Source organism: Schistocerca piceifrons, chromosome 2 (assembly GCF_021461385.2).
Source record: "Schistocerca piceifrons isolate TAMUIC-IGC-003096 chromosome 2, iqSchPice1.1, whole genome shotgun sequence".
Lineage (NCBI taxonomy): Eukaryota > Metazoa > Arthropoda > Insecta > Orthoptera > Acrididae > Schistocerca > Schistocerca piceifrons.
The window spans coordinates 579237156-579260055 of NC_060139.1; the positions used below are offsets into that span (position 1 = coordinate 579237156).

The following is a 22900-nucleotide window of genomic DNA, read 5'->3' on the forward strand; positions in this document are numbered from 1 at the left end:
GACAGAGAAATTATGGCAAAAAGCAAAGTTTTAGCCTCACAGAAACTCATATACTCCTCTTCCTCTCCGTTGTCATTTTCAACACTAACTTGATTACTTCTAGTTACCAAAGCATATGTCGCACTAACACTTCCCCTTATTTGGTAATCTTTTCCTAAACTCGTTTCTTCGTGTGGTAGCTTCTCATTTCTAATTATATTTTGCATTATGGGGATACCTCTTTAGAACCGCATTTCAAAAGCAGCCTGCGTAGATTTCTCTGCGTTACCCTATTACACATATCAATTCCGCAAGGACATATCCACTGGACCTTTAGTTTCACAATTACTTTCCACAATTTCATATTTGAAAGATTTACAGATATTTCATTGACAATACTTTTCCTGAAGCTGTAGTGATTCAATACCTCTTCAGTTTTGCGTTATGTTTCTGTGTGTTATTGTAGTGAGCAAGATTCAACGACAAGTCCACGACAAACACCTCTCATCTAGAATTTCCATGGTTTTCCTACGCTGCTTCGAATTAATAACGTGGCATTTCATGAACAAGGCCACTGGCTGTTACATCCCACATTTTCTTCATCTGGGCCAACGTTCGGTCTTTGTTGATTAGGCACTGAAATCACTATTTTTTCGTAAGAGTGGCGATTCTTTTACTGCTGTTAACGCGTTATGAACATCATATGGAGGAACTTAGTTTTTACACCTCCCGGTTTAGTAACTCCGAAGGTACAAGGTGACAATTTTTGAACTATATGAAATACAATCCTCATATCTTCTAAACCGTTTGCATTATAACTTTCAAACTGTACTGTTGTCCGCGGGGCATGATTGGAATTAGTCTGCGCATGCATAGTTTGGTTTAGTGAAGAAGCCCACTTTCATTTGGATGAGTTCGTCAATAAGCAAAATTGGCGCATTTAGGGACTGAGAATCAACATTTCGCGATCGAGAAGTCTCTTCATCCTCAACGGGTGACTGTGTGGTGTGCAATGTCCAGTCACGGAATAATCGATGCGATATTCCTTGATGTCACGATGACTACCGAATGGTACGTGAAGGATTTGGAAGATGATTTCATCCCCATTATTCAAAGTGCCCCTGACTTCCACACGATGTGGGCACGCAAGACGAAGCTCAAACTCATCGAAGCAGGAGAGTGTTTGATGTCCTGGAGGAGAACTTTGGGGACCGCATTCTTGCTCTGGGGTACCCAGAGGCCACTGGCGTGGGCCTAGATTGGCCGCCATATTCTCCGGATCGGAACACTTGCGATTCCATTTTCCATTCTATATTAAATACAAGGTATACAGCAATAAAACTAAATCCGTTTCTGAGCTGGAAACAGCCATTCAGGAGGTCAAAGGCAGCATCGATGTTCCGACACTTCAACGACACGCGCAGAATGTCGTTATTCGTCTGCGCCACATCATCGCCAATGATGGCAGACATATCGAACATGTCATAACCTAAATCCGAATATCTACATTGACGTTTACATGTTGAATAAAGTGTGTGCATTCCATAATTTGTAACAAACTTACGTTTTTTTTCATATAGTTCAATAAATGCCACCCTGTATATTACCGATTCTTACTGGGTTATCTATTCTCCAATTGTCCACTGCAGAATTTCAGGCAGCAGTTGTGCCCCTGCAGGTAGTGATACTGAAAAAGCATGTATTAGCACGTGCTATGACTGACTTAGTGTTGCCTATGGATATCTGTGCAACAAACTTGTCAGTCACCTAGCTGAGATGCTGGGCTAACTTCCACCTGCACTTAACCGGACACCAGCAAAGAATTCCGAGGACAACTCTACCACGGTGATCTTCATGGGAACTATCACACCTATGATCCTAATTGCTGATCCCGTGGAATATAGGGGAAAACAACTTAAATTAGCTGACGTGTATTGTCCACAGCGACTACTAATTATTGCATAGTAACTTTAAAGAGTCGCAGTGATGTACATATGATTTATTCACTTATAAACGATGTCGACGTCTTATTCATTCTTAGCCTTGTTCTTGATGTTATATACCCAGTAATCCGTCCGAAACAGTCTTCTTGTGAAATCGTCCGTTAACTGACATCTCGTCTACCGGAGTAGCGTACAGCGAGTAGCTAACATGATGGTGGTAAGTTCCTACGGGACCAAACTGCTGAGGTCATCGGTCCCTGTAGCTAAAATGTCAGAATCTGTTATGCTCAGATAAATCATATGCGACTGTGACTTTGAATAAAGTCATTAGACCAAATTAATTGAATTCTCACACAGACACCAATTTACATTCGTTGAAAGAATCTGAATGCCAAATTATTAAAGGATTTACTACTGAGAATTATATTCCACTAGCATTTATAAAATGTTCAAATGGCTCTGAGCACCATGGGACTTACAGCTATGGTCATCAGTCCCCGAGAACTTAGAACTACTTAAACCTAACTAACCTAAGTACATCACACAACACCCAGTCATCACGAGGCAGAGAAAATCCCTGACCCCGCCGGGAATCGAACCCGGGAACCCGGGCGCGGGAAGCGAGAACGCTATCGCACGACCACGAGCTGCGGACTTATAAAATGTTTCTAATCATAATTTTACTGCAGGAGATCTTATCCAAGTATTATATATGATATATATTTTTTTTGGCTTAGAAATATTACTTCTGCATGAATGCATGGTTTCGCGGCGATATGAATTTATAAAATTTTCTCGAGCTTCCAACTGCGTCAGGTGGTTAAAATCTCACGAGCAGCGAGGAAGAGAGCACTAGTGACGTCACAGCCAGCAGCGCTGCTATATAACGACGCGGTCACGGTGACACAGCAGTCAGTCTTACCACTTGACAATGACTGAGGAGAGCTCGGTCGAAAGCTCGTGGGATTTTAACCACCAGACGCGGCTGGAAGCCCGAGAAAGTTTTATTAATTACTTCTGCATTCTTCGGTTATTCGGAAAGCACCAAATTTTTCTACAGTTTTCCTGTTAAGGCAAAAAAATGACCTTAACTTAAGCAGAATTTGACATAATGTTTGTTTCAAACAACAGTTTTACTGTAAGTTTTCCACTGCTTCAGCATATATACATTTTGCCCTTCTTTGTTACGCGCCTCTTTGTACATTTCACATATACAACATTAAATACAGTGGTAATGGCTATTCATACCTCTCCCTTTGCTCTTCTTCAGGTAGGCGTCGTCTTCGTAGACGTCTCTGGTGAGCCCAAAATCCGATATCTTGCAGACGCCGCCCGAGGCCACCAGGACGTTACGTGCAGCCAAATCACGATGAACCAGCTGACAGAAGGAACGTTTATTAAAACTACATACAACCATTTTTTCTGTAGTCTTATGCACAACATGCAATATTGTGAAGCTTGCGGTTATCTCAAAGTTATTAGAGTTTAGCCTTGCATTAAATGATTTGAAACTGAAGAAATTCTGAAATATGTTCTGCACATTCTTGATACATATCAGGATTGAGACGACAGAAGTCAAGCAAACGAAATGGAGTACAGTTAGTCCCCACTTCGTATTAAATGAGCACGTTTTCTACATAATTAGCTTATCAATTGTTTATCCTTAGTTTAACCTCCTACCATAGCGCAACTCTCGAAAGATACTTATTTTTCTTATGTAAACGTCACTTTCCTGTTACTATTACTATTACTTCTACTAGTATTTCATTTTACATCATTTTGCCTCATTCATAGTTTAAATAATTTTTGGCGCTGTATATCTGTTTTACAGGTTTTTTTTTTTTTTTTTTTCAATGTTAGGACACATCCCGATAAGAAAGTGGCAATCGGGAGGGAAGACCAAATAAGCGACATTCGCGTACATTCAGACAAGTGAACTATTGTTATTTTATATTAGGTATCTTCATTTCTTAAATGAATCCTCTCTGTCTTCTGAGTTTTCCAGACAGGAATTGTGGACTTGAGCCGATGCAGTATAGCAAGCAGGGAACACTCATTTTATTCGATACAACAACTTACATTAGTTTCTACTAGAGCTTAGCTTGGATTCAGAATACATTCTATGGCAATAGCGTGAACTATATTCCTTTGAAACTTCAGTCATTTAATTCTGTCCCTTATCAAACAACAACACAACAACCCGGTTGTCAATTCTTTTACAAATGAGAGACAAAGTTCGTCAGATGGATTGTAATAATATGACGAGCATATTACGTTCTTAATAACTCTAAAAAGATGTTTATACTGTGGCTAGCAATTATTTTCCTTTTTTTCTAGCGAATGAGCGGCTCTTTAGTTCATGTTCGTGAATACGTCTGAGCAAATGTGTCTACAGCAAATACCTATGATTTTCATTTTGAATGGGTGTGAAATTTCAAGAAGAGTTGAAATTTTTTATCGACTCACCGCGTAATGTTGGCAACTGCATTTCAAGGCGACCATCAAATGGCCGACGAAAAATATAGTGCAGTATGCGACAGATAACAGTGATACATCTCCAAATGCAGCCTACAGCCTAGTTCTCAATACGTGGAATACCATTTATGCCTTACTGTCAAGTGAAAGAATGTCTCCTGTACTCACTGCTTCGTGGCTAACGTAGGGAGCTCAACTCCAGATCAATCTCTTACATGAAATGCCGAGCAAAATGGCGAGAAGAGGTTAGCAAGTACTAGAATTCCTCAGTACGTCTCTGACATAAGTCCTATTGATAATGATTTTCTCCTAAAGATGAATGAAAAATGATGTAGAAATGCTTCAGTAACTTCACAAGTACAATATTTGCTGCACGACAACATGCTGAAATTCTATCAAAAATGATTCTTCATTTTGCATACAACCACCGCTTACCACGACTTTTTTTCCAAAGAAAAGTCCACGGATAATAACAATAACAAAGACACTGCTCGTCTGAAATGGTCTTTCTTTGCAAAATTTCATAGTAATAAATCTATAAAAGAAGTAATTACATATTTTACGCGTTGTATAATAATTCTATATACCTTCATGTCGCTGAGGTAAGCCATGCCTTTAGCGATCTGCCAGGCAAAGTTGAGGATGTCCCGAGGGGTGATTCGGCTCACAGGGGCGGAACGCAGTTCCAGATGTCGAATCTTCCGTAAGTAGTTCCTGTAGGTAACAGATAATTAATCGGATTATATTGCAGAGTAATTCTCTTTTCGTCAGAAACAATTTTATTTGACTGCTCTTAAAGCTGCTAAAATTCAAAATTATTTCAGTCCTTTAGTTGCTTATAAGGATTATCGCATCAATTAATTTAAAATGTGGTCCACATCACGTTTTCACAAATTCGTAGAACCCAGACAAATAACACCGCGCAGCGACCATGTATTTTGTCACATAAAAGCAGATGCGATGGGCAATAACAAAATTACAAAAGATGGACACCGCCGGGTTCCAGTACTGTGCAATTATGTAGCTGGAGTGAGTGCGTATAGAGTTTGAATGTGGCTTCGTTCTTGTTTCACAAGTAATTATCATCGACTATACAGAAATAACGCTCTTTTATACTGAAATCCAAAAGGAAAGTTTCCTTTGACGTATCATAACAGGCGATATAAATCAAACTGACAGCCAGGAGAGAACAGTCGTCTGACTTCTCGAGGGCCTGAAGAAAAATTACACTGTATTTCAATAATTCTTTTTATATGGAAAAAGAAACACTTTGGTCGTGACGGACTTGAGTCTATGCATTACCTGTTCACGCTGAACATCAAAGACAGTCCAGAGAATTCGAGCAAGGTAAAAATCAAAAGAACGCATTTAGATTTTTCGAAGGATATCCAGACACACATCTGTAACAGTGTGTCTAAGTGGGGAGGCTGGCCGTTTGGAGTAAACGCAACAGCCCAGTGTTTGGTGGCTCTATTGTTTTTTTTTTCTTCTAGAGTCTTTGAGAATACGCTGTACCTTCATCATAGGACACTCTTTGCTGTCAGGTGTCTATGGAATGTTTAAGTTCACATTATCACGGAAATGCTATTCCACCTGACCGTAAACTCAGACGCGTGATTCCCAGGTATCTGGATGAATCAGTAACATACAGGTCGTCGATGCAGAGAGTGAGCGCTTAATGTTTTTAACGTCTTTCACAATTACCAGATCTCAGTCTTATCGCGCAGCGCTCGGACTAGCTCCAGTCAATCGATGTCTCGCAACATCCTCATCGATTCTGTGACCGGGCGAGCTATCTCACTGATTAAGGTACTGGACATGCTGTGAACTGCAGTGGCCTTCATACCAGGCGATCCACATTTGGGCTCTCTTTGGTTGCTCTGAATCGCTTGAGGAAAATGATGGAATGGTTTCTGCGAAGAGGACTCGGGATTCGAAAGCACACATTTTCATTCGTGATTGGTATATAACGATAGTACTCTTTACTACACAGCCACTTCGGACAGATGTTGAGCGAAGAGGTAAGGGAGACTCTACATTATATGAAGTAGATTATTGTAATTAAGTGTCCGTGGAATGCATACGCTTAGACCTGAGACCAGCTCATTACTGCAGAGTTTACAATAAATTTGTTAAATTTTTTGTAGTGCATCCGTTTCAATTTTCCGTTAACAAAATTCCATTAGTCGACGTGGTTTTCAGCAAGGAATCTAAGATAGTGAGCCAGATATTGGGGGGGGGGGGGGCGTCGTTTGCAATTCCAATGCTTTAACAAGGTACTAGTATCGCGTAATGTGAGAGCCGGTAGGGGCTAAAGAGGTTTTCCTTCTTAATTTCTGGGAACTACAAGAATCTAAAGTGCATGTACATCCGTGTGAATTCATTTGTTGATGCACGCACTATGTATCGGACATGTCTTCTATACGGGAATATACACTGGGCTGGCAAAGTCATGGGATACCTCCTACTATAGAGACGCACCTCCTTTTGTCCGGAGCAGTGCAGCAACTCGACGTGACATGGGTCCCACAAGTCATTGGAAGTCCTCTGCAGAAATATTGAGCCATGCTGCCTCCATAGCCGTCCATAATTGCGAAATTGACGCCGGTGCACCAGCTGACCTCTCGATAGCGTCCCATAAAGGTTCGATAGGATTCATGTCGGACAATCTGGATGGTCAAACCACTCTCTCGAACAGTCCAGAATTTTCTTCGTGTGACATGGCGCTCTGTCATCCATAAAAATTCCTTCATTGGCTGGCAACATGAAGGCCATTAATGGCTGCAAATGGTCTCCAAGTGGTCGAACATAACCATTTCCAGTCAGTGATAGGTTCAGTTGGACCGAAGGGCCCAGTTCATTCCATGCAAACACAGCCCACACCATTATAGAGCCACGACCAGCTTCCACAGTGCCTTGTTGACAACTTGGGTCCATGGCGTCGTGGGACCTGCGCCACTCTCGAACCCTACCATCAGCTCTTACCAACTGAAATCATGCTGATCTGAGCAGACCACGGTTTTCCAGTCGTCTAGGGTCCACCCGATATGGTCACGAGTCCAAGAGAGACGCTACAGATGACGTCGTGCTGTTAGCAAAGGCACTCGCATCGGTAGTCTGCTGCCGTAGCCCATTAACGCCGAATTTTGCCGCTCTGTCGTAACGGATACGTTCGTCGTAGGTCCCACATCGATTTCTGCAGTTATTTCACGTAGTGTTGGTTGCCTTTTAGCAATGACAAGTTTACGCATACTCCACTGCTCTCTGTCGTTAAGTGAAAGCCGTCGGCCACTGAGTTGTCCGTGGTGAAAGATAATGTCTGAAATTGGATGTTCTCTCACACACTTGACGCTGCGGCTCGCGGAATATGGCTTTCTCTAACGATGTCCGAAATAGAGTGTCCCATGCGTGAAGCTCCAACTGTCACTCAGCGATCAAAGTCTGTTAATTACCGTGGTGCAGCCATAATCACCTGGTAAGTCTTTTCACATGGATCACCTGAGTACAAATGACAGCTCCACCAATGCATTGCCATTTTATATTATGTGTACGCGATATTCCCGCCATTTGTACACGTATATGTCGTTATCCCATGACCTTTGTCCCATCAGTGTATTCGCAGTGGACCACGATCCTTTCTACTTAGTTTGAAAGATATGCACTGCAAAAGAAGCGATTTTGACACTCTCGCCATATTTTTTTACAATGGCAGTCGCATATTCAAAAAATGGTTCAAATGGCTCTAAGCACTATGGGACTTAACTTCTGAGATTATCAGTCCCCCTAGAACTTAGAACTACTTAAACCTAACTAACCTAAGGACATCACACACATCCATGTCCGAGGCAGGATTCGAGCCTGCGACCGTAGCGGTCGCGCGGCTCCAGACTGTAGCGCCTAGAACCGCTCGGCCACTCCGGCCGGCAGTCGCATCCTCATAGAAGCCATTCAATAAAAGGCAGTCCGTTCTTTACATTTCACAAAACTGAAACAATGACGTTACAACCGAGGCCGCAGTACTTGCATCCATGATCGTAGGGCTTCAACGCAATGCTAATTTAGAAAAAAACGAAATAATTGCAGTGAGACAGCATTTTCCATTTATTTTGTTTGTGGTTCTTAAAACTAGAAACGAAATAATTTCATCATTTCTTTAAGATGTCTTAGCTAATAAAATATTATTTCTTCAATTTCTCCTTTAAACAAATTTCCTCATATTGTTTCATAAAATATTTTCTCTTGAATTTTTTTCTTCAAGCATTTACTTACTTCGTAGAACTCTTTCTTACGGTGTTATGTGGATAAAACACGTCGACGCTGTGAAATGCCGCCAGCTGCACGTAAATGTAGCTTCGACGAACTCAAATTGCACACTGTCTAATAACGCGACACACTTTGCAGAAATGTGTTGCTAAGACTAACAAGGCCATGAATCCTCACAGTCCAGAAGTACGGGACAGAGAAAAAAATGGATTAAAGATCTACGAAACAAAGATAAGTTACGAGAACAGTGGACATTACTGTATCGTCTTCTGCATTATGTTAACAAATTTTATTTTATATTATGCAATTTTCAAGGACAATAAGCTTAACATCAATTGGAAAGCTGTTGAGTAAATTTCTATGAGTTATGTTCCACTTCTTTGTAGATTTGATTATTTCGCATGGACGATGATGAGATTAGCAATACTTTTGTATTTCATCATATCTCTGGCAAAGACTAAACAATTCATATTTTAACCTGGCCAATTGCCTCTAATGACCTTTATTGACGGCGTGATGAAAGTGAAAAAAATGTAGCTAAAAGAAATGGTGTAATTAGTATCTGAAGCTTTCTCTTACTGACTACCGATCAAAATACACCAGAAAATATCTATGATGAAAAACATGTTTCAGCGAACACTAGAGGTAAAATGGATTCAGTAGTGGTAGACGACTATATATTCTCTCATAGTGTTCGTATTCAATTTGATTTACTATAAGGCAAAATGTAGTTTTTCAAATTCACGCACAGTAAGAATAAGTGTTTTGTCGTAGTACAGTTGCAATGCGCGCCAGGGAAGACTGAGGACAACACATTCACAGAGAATGCAAGGATTTAAGTTTTAGAGCCCTTGGAGTTACCATTTCTGAAGAAAGAGGACAGAGCGTTTCAGAAGACACTTAAATGGTCAGTAAACTGTACTGCTATATTGCCAACGGCATTTGGAAGAGATTAGGACATTTTTTTCGAAGGTTCTTGAGGATAATGCGACTGCCATTACGTGCGTTTCCATTAACGACGATTTACCTCGACGAATTTTCCTCCGTTCAGTCTCAAGCATAAACAGCCAGCGTTCGGGCTAATCTCGGGGCTGGAAAGGGAGGAACGTCCCTCTCAATGAGCTGCTGAGGCGGCTGGAGGGGTGGGTGGTGAAACACATCTGCGGCCACTCACCTTCGAAAAGTCTAACAATGTAAGAAGTACCTGCAGGCAATCGTCGACGTCGTACTGGCTGGAAGCTCGGGTTGTATTTTCTCTGATTTTTCAGTGTTTCTACTGACTTGATGCCTCCATCTGTCTGTCACTATGGTGTGATATTTTTTTTATAATCCGTAACAGAGTGAGGTGGCGCAGTGTTTTGGGCACATCTTCAGTAACTACAGGGTCCAGATCCTTGTCTGTGCATCCGGATTGAACTTCCCCCGATTTTTCTAAATCGGTGAACGGCAATACATGAGTCCAACAAACTACCCTTCTCAATCAGAAACTAAAGCAATACCTTCTGGAAGAAAGCACTCCGTCTTCAGGCCACGAGTGGCCTTCCGGGACCATCCGACCGCCGTGTCATCCTCACAGGAGGATGACGATAGGAGAGGCGTGGGGTCAGCACACTGCTCTCCCGGTCGTTATGATGGTATTCTTGACCGAAGCCGCTACTGTTCAGTGGAGTAGCTCCTCAATTGGCATCACGAGACTGAATGTTGTTGTTGTTGTGGTCTTCAGTCCTGAGACTGGTTTGATGCAGCTCTCCATGCTACTCTATTCTGTGCAAGCTTCTTCATCTCCCAGTACCTACTGCAACCTACATCCTTCTGAATCTGCTTAGTGTATTCATCTCTTGGTCTCCCTCTACGATTTTTACCCTCCACGCTGCCCTCCAATACTAAATTGGTGATCCCTTGATGCCTCAGAACATGTCCTACCAACCGGTCCCTTCTTCTTGTCAAGTTGTGCCACAAACTCCTCTTCTCCCCAATTCTATTCAATACCTCCTCATTACTTATGTGATCTACCCACCTAATCTTCAGCATTCTTCTGTAGCACCACATTTCGAAAGCTTCTGTTCTCTTCTTGTCCAAACTAATTATCGTCCATGTTTCACTTCCATACATGGCTACACTCCATACAAATACTTTCAGAAACGACTTCCTGACACTTAAATCTATACTCGATGTTAACAAATTTCTCTTCTTCAGAAACGCTTTCCTTGCCATTGCCAGTCTACATTTTATATCCCCTCTACTTCGACCATCATCAGTTATTTTGCTCCCCAAATAGCAAAACTCCTTTACTACTTTAAGTGTCTCGTTTCCTAATCTAATTCCCTCAGCATCACCCGACTTAATTTGACTACATTCCATTATCCTCGTTTTGCTTTTGTTGTTGTTCATCTTATATCCTCCTTTCAAGACGCTATCCATTCCGTTCAACTGCTCTTCCAAGTCCTTTGCTGTCTCTGACAGAATTACAATGTCATCGGCGAACCTCAACGTTTTTATTTCTTCTCCATGGATTTTAATACCTACTCCGGATTTTTCTTTTGTTTCCTTTACTGCTTGCTCAATATACAGATTGAATAACATCGGGGAGAGGCTACAACCCTGTCTTACACTCTTCCCAACAACTGCTTCCCTTTCGTGTCCCTCGACTCTTATAAGTGCCATCTGGTTTCTGTACAAATTGTAAATAGCCTTTCGCTCCCTGTATTTTACCCCTGCCACCTTCAGAATTTGAAAGAGAGTATTCCAGTCAACATTGTCAAAAGCTTTCTCTAAGTCTACAAACGCTAGAAACGTAGGTTTGCCTTTCATTAATCTTTCTTCTAAGATAAGTCGTGAGGTCAGTATTGCCTCACGTGTTCCAGTATTTCTAAGGAATCCAAACTGATCTTCCCCGAGGTCGGCTTCTACTAGTTTTTCCATTCGTCTGTAAAGAATTCGTGTTAGTATTTTGCAGCTGTGGCTTATTAAACTGACTGTACGGTAATTTTCACATCTGTCTGCACCTGCTTTCTTTGGGATTGGAATTATTATATTCTTCTTGAAGTCTGAGGGTATTTCGTCTGTTTCATACATCTTGCTCACCAGATGGTAGAGTTTTGTCAGGACTGGATCTCCCAAGACCGTCAATAGTTCCAATGGAATGTTGCCTATTCCCGGGGCCTTGTTTCGACTCAGGTCTTTCAGTGCTCCGTCAAACTCTTCACGTAGTATCGTATCTCCCATTCCATCTTCATCTACATCCTCTTCCATTTCCATAATATTGTCCTCAAGTACATCGCCCTTGTATAGACCCTCTATATACTCCTTCCACCTTTCTGCTTTCCCTTCTTTGCTTAGAACTGGGTTTCCATCTGAGCTCTTGATGTTCATACAAGTGGTTCTCTTATCTCCAAAGGTCTCTTTAATTTTCCTGTAGGCAGTATCTATCTTACCCCTAGTGAGATAAGCCTCTGAATCCTTACATTTGTCCTCTAGCCATCCTTGCTTAGCCGTTTTGCACTTCCTGTCGATCTCATTTTTGAGACGTTTGTATTCCTTTTTGCCAGCTTCATTTACTGCATTTTTATATTTTCTCCATTCATCAATTAAATTCAATATTTCTTCTGTTACCCAAGGATTTCTACTAGCCCTCGTCTTTTTACCTAATTGATCCTCTCCTGCCTTCACTACTTCATCCCTCAAAGCTATCCATTCTTCTTCTACTGTATTTCTTTCCCCCATTCCTGTCAATTGTTCCCTTATGCTCTCCCTGAAACTCTGTACAACCTCTGGTTCTTTCAGTTTATCCAGGTCCCATCTCCTTAAGTTCCCACCTTTTTGCAGTTTCTTCAGTTTTAATCTACAGGTCACAACCAATAGATTGTGGTCAGAGTCCACATCTGCCCCTGGAAATGTCTTACAATTTAAAACCTGGTTCCTAAATCTCTGTCTTACCATTATATAATCTATCTGATACCTTTTAGTATCTCCAGGGTTCTTCCATGTATACAACCTTCTTTCATGATTCTTAAACCAAGTGTTAGCTATAATTAAGTTATGCTCTGTGCAATATTCTACCAGACGGCTTCCTCTTTCATTTCTCTCCCCCAATCCATATTCACCCACTACGTTTCCTTCTCTCCCTTTTCCTACTCTCGAATTCCAGTCACCCATGACTATTTAGTTTTCGTCACCCTTCACTTTCTGAATCATTTCTTTTATGTCATCATACATTTCTTCAATTTCTTCGTCATCTGCAGAACTAGCTGGCATATAAAGTTGTACTACTGTAGTAGGTGTGGGCTTCGTATCTATCTTGGCCACAATAATGCGTTCACAATGCTGTTTGTAGTAGCTTACCCGCATTCCTGTTTTCCTATTCATTATTAAACCTACTCCTGCATTACCCCTATTTCATTTTGTGTTTATAACCCTGTAGTCACCCGACCAGAAGTCTTGTTCCTCCTGCCACCGAACTTCACTAATTCCCACTATATCTAACTTTAACCTATCCATTTCCCTTTTTACATTTTCTAACCTACCTGCCCGATTAAGGGATCTGACATTCCACGCTCCGATCCGTAGAACGCCAGTTTTCTTTCTCCTGATAACGACATCCTCTTGAGTAGTCCCCGCCCGGAGATCCGAATGGGGGACTATTTTACCTCCGGAATATTTTACCCAAGAGGGCGCCATCATCATTTAATCATACAGTAAAGCTGCATGGCCTCGGGAAAAATTACGGCTGTAGTTTCCCCTTGCTTTCAGCCGTTCGCAGTACCAGCACAGCAAGGCCGTTTTGGTTATTGTTACAAGGCCAGATCAGTCAATCATCCAGACTGTTGCCTTTGCAACTACTGAAAAGGCTGCTGCCCCTCTTCAGGAACCACACGTTTGTCTGGCCTCTCAACAGATATCCCTCCGTTGTGGTTGCACCTACGGTACGGCTATCTGTATCACTGAGGCACGCAAGCCTCCCCGCCAACGGCAAGGTCCATGGTTCATGGTGGGAGGCCGAGACTGAATGCACCCCTAAAAATGGGAACAGCGCATGGCGGCCTAGATGGTCACCCATCCAATTGCCGACCACGGCCGACAGCGCTTAACTTCGGCGATCTCACGGGAACCGGTGAAGCCACTGCGGCAAGGCCGTTGCGGAAGAAAGTTAAGGAATTATTAATGAAACATATTGTATATTCTGTTGATGAGTACTTTAAGGTAAACTTTCATTAAGTACTTGACCTTTTAGTCTACTTCACAGTGCTCAACAGTGCTTATAATTACTTTTTACGTCAGCCTTCCGCTTTCGGCAGAATTTCTATTTGTCAGGGTTTCGTAGAGTTATATAAAAATAATACGATTGCAACAAGATCTGTTAAAATATTAGCGTGTATTTTCTATATTTTAGCCGGCCGATGTGGTCGTGCGATTCTAAGCGCTTCAGTTTGGAACTGCGTGACCGCTACGGTCGCAGGTTCGAATCCTGCCTCGGGCATGGATGTGTGTGATGTCCTTAGGTTAGTTAGGTTTAAGTAGTTCTACGTTCTAGGGGACTGATGACCTCAGAAGATAAGCCCCATAGTGCTCAGGGCCATTTGAACCATTCTATATTTTAATATATTGAAACAGATGCCGAGACCTAGGCATTCATGCTATCTAGCTACCATTGTATTTTGCACAATATGTGCGCTGAATTTTCATGTATATTTTAATATACTTAGCCGTTTAAGATAAATGTTAGGTTGTTGCTGTCATTACTAAACATCCTCTGTTGTTTGCAAAAATAATATGTAAAAATGTAACTAACATCAACCCCATACCTTTGTGGTCACACAGTATAGGATTTCTGGTATTCAAATAAACAAATAACAAGTCGATTCTTTGTGAGGGACATAGCACAGTGCGCATCCAATCCGATCTCGTGCTCCGTCTGTAATGACATCATTGTCGAAAGGATATTAACCCTACACTCCCTTCCTTGCTTTTAACATACTTAATAAGTCAACTCAAGTTAATAGGTATTAACGAAGTCCGATATTTTGTTATTCAGACTAAACATATTATTAATTGATCATTAGTGGTAGCAAGTGTGATGTTATATTAACGTCAATTTGCTTCCCATTTGTTCTTTGTTACGGCCATGACCTCATCGCGAATCAAGGTATCCTGTTTGTTGGTTATCAAAGAGCACTGGTCCATGGAATGGCGCACACCGCATCCCCGTAACTCGGCGTAAGCACAGTGACCGTAAAAAGATCCTCACAGACAGTGGCAACAGGCGTGTGTCACTGTGCCACGCACTGTCATTGACAATCTGTTGCAAACCAGTCTCCAGGTCAACATTGCGATGGCGTTCTGTACCCCAAAGAAAGCCATTGCTTACAGAAGCTCATAAAACTGGACGTCTTTTCAATTGGGCAAGCTACAAGGAAACTGGACATTAGTAGACTGGATACGTGGAGTGGGGTCCGACTATTCGCGTTTTCCTTCCTTTTTTTTCTTAAGTAGCAAAAAAGGTGGGAATTTAAGGAGATGGGACCTGGATAAACTGACTAAACCAGAGGTTGTACAGAGTTTCAGGGAGAGCATAAGGGAACAATTGACAGGAATGGGGGAAAGAAATACAGTAGAAGAAGAATGGGTAGCTCTGAGGGATGAAGTAGTGAAGGCAGCAGAGGATCAAGTAGGTAAGAAGACGAGGGCTACTAGAAATCCTTGGGTAACAGAAGAAATATTGAATTTAATTGATGAAAGGAGAAAATACAAAAACGCAGTAAATGAAGCTGGCAAAAAGGAATACAAACGTCGCAAAAATGAGATCGACAGGAAGTGCAAAATGGCTGAGCAGGGATGGCTAGAGGACAAATGTAAGGATGTAGAGGCTTATCTCACTATGGGTAAGACAGATACTGCCTACAGGAAAATTAGAGAGACCTTTGGAGAAAAGAGAGCCACTTGTGTAAATATCAACAGCTCAGATGGAAACCCAGTTATAAGCAAAGAAGGGAAAGCAGAGAGGTGGAAGGAGTATATAGAGGGTCTATACAAGGGCGATGTACTTGAGGACAATATTATGGAAATGGAAGAGGATGTAGATGAAGATGAAATGGGAGATACGATACTGCGTGAAGAGTTTGACAGAGCACTGAAAGACCTGAGTCGAAACAAGGCCCCGGGAGTAGACAACATTCCATTGGAACTACTAACGGCCTTGGGAGAGCCAGTCCTGACAAAACTCTACCATCTGGTGAGCAAGATGTATGAGACAGACAAATACCCTCAGACTTCAAGAAGAATATAACAATTCCAATCCCAAGAAAGCAGGTGTTGACAGATGTGAAAATTACCGAACTATCAGTTTAATAAGTCACAGCTGCAAAATACTAACGCGAATTATTTACAGGCGAATGGAAAAACTGGTAGAAGCCGACCTCGGCGAAGGTCAGTTTGGATTCCGCAGAAATGCTGGAACATATGAGGCAAAACTGACCCTACGACTTATTGTATAAAATAGATTAAGGAAAGGCAAACATACATTTCTAGCATTTGTAGACTTAGAGAAAACTTTTGACAATATTGACTGGAATACCCTCTTTCAAATTATAAAGGTGGCAGGGGTAAAATACAGGAAGCGAAAGGCTATTTACAATTTGTACAGAAACCAGATGGCAGTTATAAGAGTCGAGGGGCATGAAAGGGAAGCAGTTGTTGGGAAGGGAGTAGGACAGGGTTGTAGCCTGTCCCCGATGTTATTCAATCTGTATATTGAGCAAGCAGTAAAGGAAACAAATGAAAAATTCGGAGTAGGTATTAAAGTCAATGGAGAAGAAATAGAAACGTTGAGGTTCGCCGATGACATTGTAATTCTGTCAGAGACAGCAAAGGACTTGGAAGAGCAGTTGAACGGAATTGACAGTGTCTTGAAAGGAGGATATAAGACGAACATCAACAAAAGCAAAACGAGGATAATGGAATGTAGTCGAATTAAGTCGGGTGATGCTGAGGGAATTAGATTAGGAAACGAGACACTTAAAGTAGTAAAGGAGTTTTGCTATTTGGGGAGCAAAATAACTGATGATGGTCGAAGTAGAGGGGATATAAAATGTAGACTGGCAATGGCAAGGAAAGCGTTTCTGAAGAAGAGAAATTTGTTAACATCGAGTATAGATTTAAGTGTCAGGAAGTCGTTTCTGAAAGTATTTGTACGGAGTGTAGCCATGTATGGAAGTGAAACATGGACGATAATTAGTTTGGACAAGAAGAGAACAGAAGCTTTCGAAATGTGGTGCTACAGAAGAATGCTGAAGATCAGATGGGTAGATCACATAAGTAATGAGGAGGTATTGAATAGAATTGGGGAGAAGAGGAGTTTGTGGCACAACTTGACCAGAAGAAGGGACCGGTTGGTAGGACATGTTCTGAGGCATCAAGGTATCGCCAATTTAGCATTGGAGGGCATCGTGGAGGGTAAAAATCGTAGAGAGAGACCAAGAGATGAATACACTAAGCAGATTCAGAAGGATGTAGGTTGCAATAAGTACTGGGAGATGAAGAAGCTTGGAGAGCTGCATCAAACCAGTCTCAGGACTGATGACAACAACAACAACAACAACAAGTAAGAGAATTCTTCACCAGGTTTTGTGCTAGGGTGGTACAATTTCGATATAGGTATAATTCTGATTAACACAGGGTTTCACGTCATTTGTCATTTCCGTAGTGATGGTAGCACTCGCCTTTGTGTGGCGTTGCAATGAGGAAGGTTTCTGCAGCTCCTCCTGTCTTTTCCAGAACACACCAGTTTGTGCTCTACATCTACATCTACATCTACATCTACATGATTACTCTGCAATTCACACTTAAGTGCCTGGCAGAGGATTCATCATACCATTTTCATACTACTTACCTGCTATTCCACTTTCGAATGGCGGTTGGGAGAAAGGAACACGTAAATCTTTCCGTTCTAGCTCTGATTTCTCTTAATTTATTATGATACTCATTTCTCCCTACGTAGGTGGGTGTCAACAAAATATTTTCTCATTTGGAAGAGGAAGTTGGTGATTGAAATTTCGTAAATAGATCTCGCCGCAGAGAAAACAGCCTTTGTTTCAGTGACTGCCAACCCAACTCGCTTATCATATCAGTGACATTCTCACCCCTACTGCGCGGTAACACGAAACGAGCTGCCCTTCTTTGCACTTTTTCGATGTCCTCCGTCAATCCTACCTGGTAAGGATCCCATACCGCGCAGAAATATTCCAGCAGAGGACGGACAAGGGTAATGTAGGGTTTGTCGCATCTTCTAAGTGTTCTGCCAACAAAGCGTAGTCTTTGTTTCGCCTTCCCCACTTTATTATCTATGTGGTCTTTCCAATTTAAGTTGCTCGTAATTGTAATTCCCAGGAATTTAGTCGAAATGACAGCTTTTAGATTTGTGCGATTTATCGTATACCCAAAATTTATCGGATTTCTTTTAGTACCCATGTGGATGACCTCCCACTTTTCTTTCTTTAGTGCTTATTGCCACTTTTCGCACTATACAGAAATTCTCTCTAGATCATTTTGTAATTGGAATTGATCGTCTAATGATTTTACTAGATGGTAAATTACAGCGTCATCTGCACACAATCTAAGGGGGCTGCTCAGATTATCACCTAGATCATCTGTGTAAATCAGGAACATCAGAGGGTCTATGACACTATCTTGCGGAACGCCAGATATCACTTCTGTTCTACTCGATGGTTTACCGTCTATTACAACGAACTGTGACGTCTCTGAGAGGAAATCATGAATCCAGTCACACAACTGAGACGATATTCCATGGCAATTTGATTAATAGTCGAGTGTGAGGAATGGTATCAAAAGCCTTCTGGAAATCTAGGAATATGGAATCGATATGAGATCCCTTGTCGACAGCGCTCATTACTTCATGGGAATAAAGAGCTAGCTGTGTTGCAAAAGAACTACATTTTCTGAATCCGTGTTGATTATGTATCAATAAATTTTCTTCAAGGTGATTCATAATGTTCGAGTACAGTACATGCTCCAAAATCTTACGGCAAATTGAGGTCAGTGATGTGGGTCTGTATTTCAATGGATTACTCCTATTTCCTTTCTTGAATATTGGTGTGACCTGTGCTACTTTCCAGTCTTTAGGAACAGACCATTCATCAAGTGAGCGGTTGTATATGGTTTCTAAGAAAGGCGCTATTGTGGCTGCATACTCTGAGAGGAACCTGATTGGTATACCATCTGCACCGGAAGACTTGCCTTTCTTAAGTGATTTGAGTTGTTTCGCAACACCTAGGATATCTACTTTTATGTCACTCATGCTAACAGCTGTTTTGGTTTCGAATTCTGGAATATTTATTTCGTCTATACACGTATAAATTTGTTCTTGTTGAGAAGTGAAGTTTTATGCGCTCTTATAAAGTGACTAGTTTAAATGTGCTTGTAAAATCTATATTAGTGAGGTTAGAAACTTGCCTTCCGTTCCCGCCTGTTCCGAGACATTTACAGAGAAAGACTGTGTGACATACGCTGTCATCGCTTGGCACAGTTCAGTACTATTTACTCGTGATTTCACTCTCACCAACAGCACATTTTAGATAAGAAAAAAAGTAGAATTTCGATAACGTAGAACAACTTCGATCGATGCAATTTTTTGATTTAGTCCGTCAAGGCTGGTTACTGTAAACATTTTATATACAATTACTATAAGTAATTTAAACAAATTTTTAAAGAAAATCCTTATATTTTTTTATCTTAGATGCCTCAAAAAAAGATGCATCTACAATAAATAAGAGTTTCTCTGTATTGCATGAAGCAATAAAGAGTGTTATGGATGGACATTGGAACCTTCGAGTTGCATCAGAATTACACAACATTCCTTTCAGCACTCTGCATGGTAAAGTTACATGCTGGTTCCATTACAGAGATGAGTCAATCGAGGTACATTACTGAAGAACTGTTTCTGATCTGGCTTCGCACTTTACGAAATGCAAAACCAGTGAGTAGTATTACAGCTTTTATTATTGACAACCATGGCAGCCATACCAGCTTGGATGTTGTAGAGTATTTTCGGGAATATGGCATAGAACTTTTGGGATTGCATCCACACACTACGCCGGCCGAAGTGGCCGTGCGGTTAAAGGCGCTGCAGTCTGGAACCGCAAGACCGCTACGGTCGCAGGTTCGAATCCTGCCTCGGGCATGGATGTTTGTGATGTCCTTAGGTTAGTTAGGTTTAACTAGTTCTAAGTTCTAGGGGACTAATGACCTCAGCAGTTGAGTCCCATAGTGCTCAGAGCCATTTGAACCAACCACACACTACACTTGTAGACAGAATTTTATTCATGTCTCTAAAGGCTCAGCATCATAGAAATGCAACTTAGTGGATTCATCGTAACCCAAATGAGAGCATTACAAAACAAAGATTATGTACTATTTTCTGGGATCCTTGGAGAAAAACTGCATCTGTTGGGTGTGCAATCAAGGGGTTCCAATGCCCAGCATAATGCGCTTTCCAAAGGCGTTGTTCGAGAGGACAAATTTGCACCTTCACCTTGTTAATCACTAGTATGTCATCATCCGAATTCCCATCACCAAGTGGACGTGATGTGAAGTCTAGTATTTCATTCGTTAATGTCCTTTAGTGATTATCTTCTTGACAACCGCTGATATATTATAATCTATTGCTACGTGGTGATCGCTTAAGGCTAACTGATTTTCATCGACTCATCTCCCTTACCCTTTTTCAATACACTCATATAACAAGATTGTAAGTTGATTGGCGACTCCATGGAGTGTTGTGTGTACCACGACCAAATAGTGGATAAGCTTGGAAGGAAAATCAGCACTGGCCGTATTTTGTTGTTTTATTGTCAGCAAAATCGATTTTCCGCCACTTAATGACCATCCTCAGTGCTGTGATATACAATTAAAATTGGTAGGCACTGGTATCAAGCTATAACCACAAACTTAGAGCGATCACATGTGTGATTATTATACAATGGGGTCGACTGAGTGGATGACGGCGTTTAAGGACACAGGCATCCACTTGGTGTAACAAGAAATGCAATTCCTTTATTACTCCACGGTGTAAACTCGATGCAGTGCCCACTACAATGGTAACTGATGATGTTGTTGGGTCAGCACACAACACGTGGGGATTATGTGATGTGGAGCTCTATGTTCAACAATGGCGTTTGAATGGTGTGCCCCGAAACACTTATGCCTACACCAGCACTGTAGTCTGGCGTCAGATCTACCACAGATCGCTGCCTATTCTGGCTTACACAGTGTGGGAACCGACTTCTACGTTTTGTGATGAGAAGTGCACGTCCAGTTCCATACGGCCAACTCGTTATTTGACCATCCTTCAACCACTTTCGATAGGTGCTCACGACAGTAGTACGCAAACAGCCGACCAACTTCACCGTTTCAGAGATTCTCGTTTCCAGTCGTAGAGCCACAAAATTAATCCTTTGTCAAAACTGCTTATATCAGTGTATTTCCGCATTTGCGGCTCGTATCTTGGCTATCACTGCCCATTCCTCTCTCTTCCGTTTACATTCTTTCCTTACGGCGTCATGTGCCTGCAACACCACCAGGAGGCATTCCACCTCGCGGTGGGCGGTGGCCATAATGTTTTGGCTCATCAGTGTAGACACTATATTGCTTATATTCTCTGGTACTGTTATCCACTTTCCTATATGGTTTTTCTTACTTTGTGTCATTAATCTCTACTCCTGGCCTCTCAATCTCTTTTTTCATACTTCACAATGTTTTCTCACAGTCTTCAAGATTCTAATATTTCGAGTCGCGAACATAATTCGTCAACCTCTTCCTCAAAGCCTGACGGAATCAATCAGTACTTGTATATCTGAACTGGTGGCTGATAACCTACGGAAGTTTTTAAAAATAGGGGATTGTCACGAGATTATTTTGACGACAGCACATCATATGTGTACACATTCTTTTGTCGTTAGTGAAAGAGTTTTCGCACCAACATTCAGCACTGCTTATTTTTCTATGTTTAGGAGCAGTTTCCTACCTCGAGGGAAGAGGGAGCCCTGCAGCGATCTATAATCATCCGCCGTCTTTTTTAGAAAGCCGTTGACAAAATCATATTCGTACGTTGTGCCAGAAGTTTTCAGTTGTCACATCCCACAGATCTTATGCAAACGCTTAGGAATAACTGAAACAAAATCCGAAACATTTCGATTATCTAGAAGTTGATTAGAGTCGATGGGCCTAATGACAGATGACGCTTATTATTACTCATCCGTGGAAAGAATACCAAGCACAGAAGGAGAGAAAAAGTTTTGGGACTATTGATCAACAGATCGTTGGAGACAATACGTTAGCTCATTTACACTGGGATGAGGATAAATGTAGGAAATGTGGGTTGATTGTGGCTTTATGGAAGGAACAAGCCAGTGAAATGTTTAGCAACATCAGTCTACTTTGGAGCCGGATAGCTAAGTATTCGAAAAGTTTTTTTGTCACATAATGTTGGACATTCGCACGACCGTCCTGAAACACCTTCGTCGGTGCCTCTGCACAACACTGACGTCACGGATTTCTGCCCTCCCTAGCCCTCGTCAGGTCTGACGCTGGCAGCGTCCGTGAGGAAATTGGACGAGCCCCGCAATCAGCTTTTACGAGAGCCAGAACGGCCCCTGAGTCGGCCGTAGCCCCGCCGATTGAGCGAGCGGAGGAACAGCGCTGCGCAGCCGGCGCGTACCTGAGGGAGCCGTGCTCGGCGAACTCGATGATGAGGTAGAGCGGGCCGGCGGGCGAGGTGCAGGCGCCCAGCAGGCGCACCACGTGCGGGTGCGACACCGCCTTCAGCAGCTCGTACTCCGACAGCAGCGCCTGCTGCTCGCTGGCGCCCGCGCCCTCCTTCAGCGTCTTCACCGCCACCGTCGTCGCACCTGGCAGGCCGACATCAATTACTTGTTTCCAAATTACTGAAACTCAAACAACGGGAAGATTCCAACCAAAGAAGCAAATAAAAATGCTAATAGACAAGCCAAATATGTTCTCAGAAGAAAAAAAGAGAGAACATGTGGACTAATTAAAAGAGCAGGAGAGGATAAAACTACATGGAATCCAAGAGATTTCTACAAATCAGCCACGTTCTTCAGAAAACGATATATCATATATATTACAGGTGTACACTACTGGCCATTAAAATTGCTACACCAAGAAGAAATGCAGATGATGAACGGGTATTCATTGCACAAATATATTATACT

General features: G+C 41.9%; 1 protein-coding gene across 1 annotated transcript in view; it reads right to left on the bottom strand.

Annotated features, from left to right (window-relative positions):
- Positions 1–22900, bottom strand: part of LOC124775607 — a 237383-nt gene that overhangs the window by 24052 nt on the left and 190431 nt on the right. The window contains exons 15-17 of the mRNA XM_047250436.1: positions 22387–22576; positions 4985–5111; positions 3171–3300 (exon numbers count right to left, since the gene is read on the bottom strand). Coding sequence (XP_047106392.1) covers positions 3171–3300; positions 4985–5111; positions 22387–22576 — 447 coding nt within the window. The remainder of the gene's footprint in view (positions 1–3170; positions 3301–4984; positions 5112–22386; positions 22577–22900) is intronic.